General features: G+C 35.1%; 1 protein-coding gene across 1 annotated transcript; it reads right to left on the bottom strand.

Moving 5' to 3' along the window:
- Positions 1–1,913: 1,913 nt before the first annotated feature.
- On the bottom strand, positions 1,914–11,235 carry LOC128214001 (uncharacterized). The gene is made up of 3 exons (XM_052920158.1): positions 10,291–11,235; positions 6,520–6,824; positions 1,914–5,113 (listed from the first exon to the last, which is right to left on the bottom strand). Exons 1-3 carry the CDS (start codon positions 10,625–10,627, stop codon positions 4,790–4,792), a joined length of 966 nt encoding a protein of 321 aa, XP_052776118.1. The 5' UTR covers positions 10,628–11,235; the 3' UTR covers positions 1,914–4,789.
- Positions 11,236–11,299: the final 64 nt, after the last annotated feature.

Here is an 11,299-nt window from a genome sequence, read left to right on the forward strand (position 1 = left end):
GGACAAAGACGAACTTGTTATTGAAAATGAATATCTTGTATTTTTAAGTGTTCAAGATTAATGACATTCGCGAAAATTACTCGTTTTCTTTATATCGTGGAAATAGTGACAGTGTTCATTTCCATAATCTGATGGCATCGGAAAATGTTACCCATATTAAATCCACTGCTCTTTATGTTTAGCTATCGTTAACACTTAACTTTGTTATCCAAGAGACACAATTCTTATTTCGTTACATATATGTATTCTGATATATTTGATTTGAATTGTAACATGTATTATGGGCTGGAGGACTTTCTATTGAATACATTTCGATCGTTCGTGAAGTTTAAATTCCACGCAGCGGTTACTTTCCTTCAATTAAGATTGAATAGTTGGATATCAAATATTCAACTATTTTATAGATTAAACAAAACAATACGACAACGGGATAAAACTTTAGACAGGTCTGGTAGAGGCTGGTAAAGCTAAAATAAGCTTAAATCCAGCTACGTTTCGTACGTTGTGGCATTGGTCATCTCTGTTCGTATATTTAAAATGGACATCAGGGTTGGGTAAGGGAACCCATATGTATCGTAAACAGTACCGTTGCTATTGTCGTGCAATGGTTGTTAAATAAGGAACTTGATCAAGATATTATGGTCACAAACATGTGTTTAAAGTTTGGTGAGGATTGGACAAACGGTTTTCAAGAATTAGATCGGAAACAATCTTCGGGACGTACATACGTACAGACAGACAGACGTACGTACGGACAAGGGCAACCCTATATGCCGCCACTTTGTGGGGGCATAAATATATGTTATGCTGTTTCTTTATTAGCATGAAACTAAGTTCCCTTGTTCGCAATGACACTTCATGAAGTAAAGCAAAATTCCTCCCACCTCAGGGGCCGTATTCAATAAGCATCTTAGTAAATATTTTGAACTTAGTGAGAATTTCGTAATTTTTGACAACGATTATTTTAGATACCCGCTACTTTTTATCAGACCTATTCATATGCATATATTGTTCAGACCATTTTCTTGCTTATTTTCATATTCTTGGTGTACAAACATTGGTCATTTTCTTAAAATTCAAATTAGAAAAATGGCAATTTTTCACTTAGTTGAAAATTATTACTAAGATGTTTATTGAATACGGCCCCTGATCAGTAGATTTAAATATTTGGCCATGCTGGAAGAGCGTTGGCATCCACTTGCAGTGTTTTTGTTAGCTTACTACGGAAGGCAACTTTAAATTTATTTGCAAGTTCATAATATTCTTATTAATTCACCAAAAGGTTTTGACGAATGTAAAATTCCTCCTGGCATATCTGGCCAATTCAAACTTCATCAGAAGAAGAACGATGATGTCCGACTCTTTTGTTTATTATGAATCATATAAGGGGATCGGGTTCGCGATTCCACTAGCTGTTCCATGTGGGGTGTGGGAGGTGCGCACTCGGCGCCCTACCCCCCCCCCCTAAATTTGTCCAAGTTTACTTTTTTATAATTTAGGAGAATAAAGTAATAATTTACACCCAAAATGCATCATTTCGGACTAAAATTGTTTTAAATATGCTTGGGGATGTACCCTCAATTCCCTCCCTCTACCAACACAAATAAATTTCGGTTTTGAGGGAGGGGCGCAAGTCGAAATGCTTCTGCTGGATCAGGCCCTAGATTCCTGTCGGGAGCGCCTTCCCAAGAAATTGTATCGGACTACTGCACTGCATTCTATCGAGGAAATCGTGTTTTATTATTTCAAGTCTAAGGCTGCCTTTACAATGTGGGGTTAACTAGTGTGAAGTTATTAATTATAAGATGGACTTATGCCACCTTTTGGCCACAATCCCGGTTAAGAACAAGTGCGCCATAGTGTCTACATACTTCAGGAACATCATGACTATCACATAAAACGAAACCACTCGACTTGTTTTAGTATTTAATGAAATAATAAATAAAATGACAATGAACGTCATCATTACAGAAATAAAACTATAAATAATGCAACAATAAAATATCACATCCACCAATAACATTCAGTTATGCACAAAGCGAAAAAACGGCAAATCTAAAATGGCGTCGCTCATTTCCGAACAAGTTTTACAATATGCCAATCGGAACACCTCGGCCACTGAATCGACAATTCGAGTCTATCCCGTAGCTTGTCGGAGATGGCCGAGTTATTACGATTGACAATATGCGTCGACTTATTCCGAATGACGTCGATTTGTGATTTCGTTGCCTTCGTAATCAAGTTCGGAAACTTGTGAGTATTCCCGCAAATTGCCTATTTATCATGTGCTCATTGCATTCACAACTTATACAAAACATGAATTATAAATATAAACATCTCTATTTACATAGGTTAATTTCATGATTCGATATATCTCTCATATCGTAAACTTTACATTTAAGCCTTGAAAAAACAATGTTTGTACTTTTTAATACTGCTGGCTTACTTCAGGAAATGGAATATATATATATACATATAGGCAGGGCTTCTAATAACCGGCAATTTGCCGGTCTGGACCGATTTTGACTTTGCCGGACCGGTTGCGGTTACAGAAAAAAGTGTGTGTTTTTTTCAATTTTGGTCCAAAATGACTAAGATATAGCATCAAAATATATATCCTAATCGTATGAAAGGAAACCTGTATACATTGTATGTGAATATTTTTGCTTGGTATGCATATTTCAAGAGAACACTCCTGTTCCTGACAAACTGATTGCTTCCCATAAGTAACATATGTATCTACGTAAACAAATTATGAATAATTAAGGCAGTACGTCAACAGCCAGTTAATTGTTTTAGGACGTTAAAAGCTTTTCTTGCTTAATTTGTGTTCCGTAAGTGGTTCCCTGACAATTAACACAGAATAGCGTACATTCATCTATTCCCAAATCGCTGATTCGTGAATTACTATACAGAGAAGTCACGTACTTACAGAGCATAATAGATTGAGCCTTGATTCGTTTGAAGTATGAATGTAACATTTATAGATAAATCTGTGAAATCCTATTATTGATAATATTTGGATTTTAGTTTAAAGCTTTGTTGAATTAATATGTCAAACTAAACTTCCCACGCGATGACTATTTTCAACCTTTTCAACCATTCCAACTGTATTTAACCCAGGCTTCTTTCCAAATAGAATTATCATTAAACGTATTGTAATATTAAAGCTATGTTTTTTATTGTGTCCTTTCATATATGAAAGGGAAGAAAACATATTCTTAAAAAAAAGAGGATGCGTTATAACCATGACTGTTTGCTACAATTTTAAATAACAATAAACACTTTCATAAACTCAATACAAACTTATCAACTTCGGCATTAATCAATTCTTTTTAAATTAATGAAGGAAATCGATCTGTTTGTTTAATGTGCCGTTTCATTTTTGAAAGGGAATAAAACTCACATTTAAATAACAAAATGCATGAGTTATAACCATGGCTGTTTGCTATTATCTTAAATAACAATATGTGACAACGCTTTAAGAAACTCCATACAAAATTATAAACTTCGCTAGTAATCAATGCTTCTTAATTAAAGAAATTGATCTCTCTTTTGTATCCAATGTTTTGGCTGCATTTCAAACTTTAAAACCTGGCGATACCCTTTGTTCGCGTTCAGTTTACAAATATTTACACAATATGGTTACGCTGTTTTCAACTTCCTTTTCTATTATGCTTAAGTAAACACGCTTAGTAAGGTTACAGAACGGTCTTTAACATTTATTTCACTTCAAAATAACAATCTCTGACTCAGAGAAATTTTAATGACGGTCCGATTTCGTATTTTACACAGTTTTGCTTTAACTGTTAATGAAACAGACACACAAATAAACAGTCAATTAAAATGCCAAAATAAAATGACATACATGTTTGCAATTGAGGTACGAACAACAGAAGGATCTATCATAATCCTTACATGCCCTAACTCCTTCTTTAATCGCATATTAACTTTCCAAACCTGTGTCTGATTGACACTATTCATTATCATTCTCACTAGCTATTTGATGTAACATATTGCGAAAAACAAATATATGGCCTTAAAGCTGCACTCTCACAGATTGTACGTTTTGGCATTTTTTGTTGACGTTCAAAAATTGATGTTTTATGCATTTTTTTTTAAATCGTTAGTAACGCTTTTAGCCAAAAAAACATTAATTTTCAAACGGGAATATGAAATCGGACAAATTTACCCATTCCAAGACAAAATATAAAAAAAAGTTGTAAAAACGGTAAATCTGTGAGTGTGCAGCTCTAAGCAATCCCTAAGGAATCGAGTTACATCAAATTCGCCTCATTATGGTATCATAAGTTATTGCCAAAATTATAGTAACACTTTTCGAAAAAAGTACATGTATATTGGATTAGTCTCAATCAATACCTGAACATGTTTAAATGTTATGACTGCCAGTCATAATTATTGATCTCTCCTTAACTAGCACCGTTGAGGCAATAACTTCCATGTATTCAATATTAACATCATTTGTATTAAAGCGCGGCTTTACTCGTAACATAAGTTCACTTTGATAACCAAACATTCTGTAAAACACACGCCTTTTTATAATAGGTTTAAATCATGTTTAACTGTGAGAAGGATTTATGAGCAATTAGCATAAGCAAACATTTTATTTATCTATTTGTCATGCTTCTAAGATATGCTTTTGCAGGTTTTTCAATCTTTCCTCAAATGCCCATTTGAAAATATCTCAATTCTTCATCTACTATAAATACCCACGGTTTGGTTAAAAATATTTTTCTTAAAAAAAATCTAAAAACTATAACACCACCCCTCATTCCGGTACCACAGGCGTCTCCAGCCTCTCATTCATAAGTTCCGAAGTGTCTTTTACAATTTCCCCATTCGCTGCCTGCATCGCCTCAATCTCCATCCGCTCTTTCCGGCGCTGCCGCACCTCCTCACGTTTCCGTTCACGCTCAAGTTGTTTCTCTTTAATCTCGCGCATGCGCCGTTCCTTGTTGTCCTGCGCGCTCTCCATCTTCCGCACCACTGTCTCTTCCTTCTTTTTCTGGTAGTCAGCGAACGACGTCAGCGCAGCCGTGTGGTCCGTCTTGTCCAATTCTTTAATTTTCTCAAGACGGGCTTGCTCTTTCCGCTGAAAATGAAACAGAACATAAGTTAAAATTTCAGTGACTTAGTATGGTGAACGTTGATTGAATTTCAACACATTTACCTGCTATACCACTGAGCGTTCAATCTGATTATAGAAATAGTACAATCATTCTTTGTTTGCATAGTTACAAATTGGTATCCTGACCCCAAATCCCCGAAACATCAAGACCCTTATAACAGGAACAAGCTTAACTCCCCGTATTCTTAAGAGTTCTTGGAGCCTTAAAGGAAACCATTACGATAAACTTATTTGTTTTCAGACGATTAAGAACGTTTGGGAAAATGGGGCCTGATGGCGATCCTGACGATGATACCTTAATAATTTTAACGTCCGCGAGTGTTTAAAGGTCCACCCACTGCCACTCTCATCTGATAGTCAGGGTTTGCGTCGACGATGTGTCAGCCTTATCATTACGATTTTACCTCATGTCATCTTACTATTACTTAACCGCCAATACTTGTCATTACTTTATCAGTAAACATTTAAATTGGCATTACCCCCGTAATGACGACAGCGAATACTCATATCACCATCAAAAATACAAATACTTTTATCAAAGGTTAATAAGCTATTGATGTTTTTTTTAAGTTGAAATTTCAGTACAATATTTCTGTTTCACTCCATATCGACTTTTGTTGAGATCTTTGAATCTTGTTGCAATATTTTGAATAGCATAAAAGCTATGTACTTAGTGAAAGTGGTAATAGCTTTTTAATTGTTTGTTTAATGCATGGAAATTGTCGAACATAATTGATGTAATTAAACGTGGCAATGGTCATAACCTTTAAATCCATTGTGTGTATGTCAACGAATTTAGTTTAAACATATTTATTTTACAACGATTGTGAAACAAGTTATTACAACATTATATCAATCACTCTCGTTGGCACGATTTTACGCGAGAGTGTGGTCTTGTGTTGTGGGGGAAACCGGAGAACCCGGAGGAAACCCACTTGTCCGGCTTGGTGACCACAAACCAAACTCACATGCGCCCAGGCCGGGAATCGAACTCGGGTCGCCTAGGTGAGAAGCGAGTGCGCTAACCACTGCGCTAACCGGACAACCGTTATGTCAACGAATAATCTGTCCATGCAAAAATCCTAGATTGACTAAAGTATTAAAAGTCCTAAATAGCACAGACTGTATTGTTTCATATAAATAAAGCTATTATCAACAATTATACATTAAAATTAAGATTAATTAAAAGAAATTTGGGTGTAATTTTATTTAGGATGTTAATCGCATACTCATAACCGCTTTGTGTTTTGAAAGAAGGCAATTTAAAAGACTCATTCATACATAGTCTTTTAAGAAAGGCAACAGTTATGTTTAAAATACATATTTCCCCACATTAACAGATTTTTTTCAACGAAAACCAATACACGCACCTTTCTTCTCTCCTCTGCCCGCTCTAATTTTTGTTTTATCTCTTCATCCGTAAGTGGTCGCTTCTTCTTCCGTCGTTTCTCGAGCTTGGCGAGACGGAGAGGAGGCAGCGCCGGAAGCTTACCCCCGCCGCCCATCGACGAACTCATGTCCACAATTTCGAAAGAGACGCCGCCGCTTTTCTCCGTAGAGGGTTTGGATATGAGGCCCTCCTCACGCAGTTTTTGGAGGACCATTGACTCCTCGAGACGGGCCTTATCTTTAGCGCTGTTCCTCGTGTTGAGTGCGGTGCCAGTGATTCCCAGATCTGAAGAGACAGTTGGGGGGACATGTTAACGGTGTTCGTTTTGAAATCAACATAGACGCAGAAAAGAAGACGATTAAGTACTCAGCAAAATAGCATGCAACGGACTGTATATGGGCAATAAATCAAGAAAATTTAATTGACAACTCAATTAAACTTTTTCAATTCAATTCAATTCTATCCGGTTATTTTATAAGTAGAAAAGGCCACTGGCCCATAAAACACGTACATAAATTCACAAAAATATAAACAACGACAAAAGTAAGCAGTGACAATTTACACGAACACTTTGAGCAGTACAGTTGTTTGGATGGTGGTGGATAAAGCACGAATGCATGTTATCTATTTGTATACAAGGTATGGTTGATAAATTGATTGGCAATTGATTATACAACCCCCTACTTGGCAGGAGCTATACTGATTCAGCAAGGCATTGTGTTATATTACATGTCATTGTTTTTCTTAATATTACATTTTGTTGAAACAGGCCAATTGGTCAATAACATAGTCTTTTTTTACTCAAAATTCATGCAATTCTCCAAAATGCATCCAGGAAACAGTGCCTGGTGACCCCACAGGCGACAGTTACGATGACAGGACCCACCCCATTTGCCACGCTCCATTACCCCCCCCCCCCCTTCATAAATAACAACACACTTAACATAAATAATAGATATAAATATATAATATAAGAAGAAATAATAGAATATATTGGGATTTTATTTTTGTTGCGTGGAATTTTGGGTCGTTATTAAGACTTTTCTTATTTATGATCATGTTCTTATAATTTTTCGTCTTGAAAAAAAAATATTTTTTAATTATTTTATTTTTGGGGGGAAGGAGGCGTGGCAAATAGGGTGGGTCCTGTCAACATATCTGCCGCATGTGTGTGGCCCCATATAAATTTGGCTTTCATTTGAAAGTGAATTGCTTGCTGATAACAAACATGCACTTTAAATGACCCAAAACACATTAAAGATAAAGATAGCGCAGTTTATATTTTGTTCTATATTTTAGCTGAAATCTGAAGTCAAATGAACCACTTTGAAATATTCAAAGGCCAAAAAAAAAACTGTTTTGATGCATTTTTATGTACACTTTTTTACATATTACTGTTCAGCACATAAGGTCTTCTCAAATGACATCACACTAATAGTGGGTCACCATTCACATAATAGTGCATTAGATACATTCAGTTGTGTGGCAATCTCTGTCTAATTAATAGCCGGCTTTTTAATGGATTTATAGATATACTCGTGGATATATATGTCATAGTTAAACACACACACGATATCACATGTAGTAATATCACAGACTGTTCAACAAAGAATTGGGGATGATATACCATAAAAAAAATCATACAAATACATTACTAAAAAGCTAAAATATGTGAGACAAATATATATAACACAGGGTAGCCCATTTTAGTTTCTCAGCTTATTTCTAATGGGGTCTTGTTCAGACATGACTACGTTTAGCGGGAAAACATACAACATACAGTATGAAAACTCTTATAACTCACAGTAAAACGTAAGTATCAATAATCATTGATTTAGGATTAGTCTTAGCATGTCTGACAATACACAAGTCAGATAAGTAATCTCGTTTTCTTTAGATTATCGATACTAAAACATATTGATTAGAATGGAATGAGATTAACTTATATTTCAGACCCTTTGTGACAGGTTACCTGCTGAACATTTTATTGGCATTAAAGTGCAACTTTGATCAACATTGAATTGCCAGTGACGCAATTTACAATATATTTAGTCTGGTCCATATTGTTCAATATCAAGATCGATAGAAACCATTTCATTTATAAACAATTTCTGATATTTATTGGTCTAGACATCATGTTTTATGTTGAATTGATGCCCGCAACATCCCCGCTCGTAAATGCATTACCAAACACGTCGTCGTTGTTGTTGTTGTTTAATTAAAACTTATCGTAAAATATTGTATCACATGCTGAACAAGGACCTACACATTTTCCCCTTGTGATTATTTTCCATATAGAATTGCATACATCTTCACGTTATTTTTGTCGAAGTCCTGAGGATGTAACTCCCTTTTGGGGGGTATGCGGTATGCAGGGGCAATTTAAGGGCTTCTCGTGATTCTAAAGGTGGTATGCAGAAACTAAAAACGGCATTATTCGGTACGCAGTGCCTCAGCGTAGTTAATATAGTATCTGTTATACATGGTTCGGATTGAAAACGAAGGAACATTCGGTACGCAGTGTTTTAAGATTCGGGTTGAAAATGAAGGAACATTCGGTACGCAGTATTTAACGTAGTATATGTGATACAAGATTCGGGTTATAAATGAAGGTACATTCGGTACGGGATGTGGGAGTAGCAGGTTACACCCTGGTTTCTAGCACTTCTCGTTAGCACTGGCATCATCCATTTCTAATTAAGTCAACACAATTATTATATAAGTTACAAACTAAAAAAATGTAAAACTCCTCATAAAACAGTCTATAATCAACGTATTATGGGACCAAATATAATCGATAAACTGTTCAATTGTGAGTTAAGGACGATGCCAACTGGTTAAACAGCTACTTGAACTTATAAAGCAAACAGATATGAAGACGATGTTTCTGATAAAATCACTTCAAAAATAGATCAAGAGTTATATATAACGTAATTGTGGTTTAAAATATTAGAAATTCACTCATTGAATGGCACTTAGCAAATATGGACCTAAAAAAAACTTAAGAGTTGTTGTAGAGAGTTTAAAATGCTTGTACTAGTAACACAAGTTTGTATGTGACCAAACATAACGTAACTGGGATGCGTATTATACTGGTTTTAACTTATAATATCTGACATGGACTATTATCACAAATTTGTATATTTGGCATAAACACAATGACTGTACGCTATTTTAACATAATGTAACTCTACAGTATTCAGTATTTGTCAATGAATTTTTCTTACAAATATTTGTGTTTGTTTTTAATATAGAAATGTAATACTCCTACAAAAATCATTAATTGAAAAAAAGTAGCATATTCTCTAAGATGGTAGTAAGTACTCATAATTGGAGAAAAAAATAGTATCAAATACTCATGGGCGACCACATACTCGGCACCCTAGAGTATTCATACCAATGTATTATAAATACGCCGCTGGGGTGCCGAGGATGAGGCGACCATAGATGACAAAATGTTACATGCATGCAAATATAGTGTTTTTCCTTTACCGAACACCAAACCTAGAAAAAAACTCTCAATTTAACATCTAAATAAAACTATACCAGTAAAAACAAGTGCAGTTTTAATAAAGATAAACGTTAATTGCAATACAGATAATAATAATAATAATAATAATAATAATAATAATAATAATAATAATAATAATAAGGTAAAGCTATGCGGTATAAATGAATACAATTTTAAAGATGAATCTCATAAAAAACGATTCATTATGATAAGTATTTATTATACTTGCAAGCAACGTACCTAAATCATCACGTTCTTTGAACTGACTTTCAATCTCGCGGACCTTGTTTGCATCAGAATGTTCCGTAATAAAGGCATGGTTGTATTCCCCCAAGTCATCAACACCAGAGTCATTGCTCTTCTTAGAAGTCGCCGATCCCCCACGGTCAGAATTCTCTGAGTGTACGTCGTCATCCAATGAGTCACGGCTATTGCTACGTTTACCGCGACGTCGACGTTTATCCCCGACGTCACACTCTATACCAGCGTCACTTTCAGTCGAACGTAATTTCCCCTTGTTTGCCTCCGCTGGGCCGACCGGTTGAACTCTGACTGCTTTTGATTGTTTGCAACCCATACTTTGTCCCCTTTAAGTTATTAATTATTTCTCCACAACTTCAATTATAAATGTTTTGACATTAAATACTTCCGATGAGTATAATTATACTCATAAACTATTGTTAGTGTACAAAATCCTTCACTCTAACAAATTATCTGAACCTTTAATTAATCTTGAATCAATTCATCTTTAAAGTTTATAATTCTTTTAAAACATCCGAAGGAGAACTATGCTGATATTGTTCTGATTTCCATTGAAAAGAATCGGGTATTATATTTCATGTTCGGTATACCTCGGTTTAGACGAACATAGTAACTAAGTAAATAATTGATGGTTGTTAGGGCGCCATTTTAAGTCTCCATAGACGCTTATAACCAAACATCGGTAGTTTCCGGCGTACACTCGGTAAAATCCGGCTATTGACCTACTATACATTAATATTGGATATTAAGCCTGTTTATGACAGCTATAAACAAATAAGGAAATAAATCCAAGTGTATCGCAGAATTGATTACTAAATAGAATTTGATAGACGTACATCTGTAGTTCAAATAGGATTTAAATAATCGATCATAACCCACAATAACGAAGCTTTAATAATCGTATCATTTTATTCATAACTAACATTAAAATCAAAGGTAACCTAAGGTTTACATAAATTGACATGCTTTGCAGATTTTCACCTGAGTT

Source organism: Mya arenaria, chromosome 13, assembly GCF_026914265.1.
Source record: "Mya arenaria isolate MELC-2E11 chromosome 13, ASM2691426v1".
NCBI lineage: Eukaryota > Metazoa > Mollusca > Bivalvia > Myida > Myidae > Mya > Mya arenaria.

What these genes read in the sequence shown, in the direction of transcription:
- LOC128214001 (XM_052920158.1), bottom strand. Translation starts at nt 10,627, where the DNA reads ATGGGTTGCAAACAATCAAAAGCAGTCAGAGTTCAACCGGTCGGCCCA. An exon ending in CAAAGAACGTGATGATTTAG is followed by an intron (nt 6,825 to 10,290) that starts GTACGTTGCTTG and finishes CTGTCTCTTCAG; the next exon opens with ATCTGGGAATCACTGGCACC. An exon ending in GGGCAGAGGAGAGAAGAAAG is followed by an intron (nt 5,114 to 6,519) that starts GTGCGTGTATTG and finishes TTTCATTTTCAG; the next exon opens with CGGAAAGAGCAAGCCCGTCT.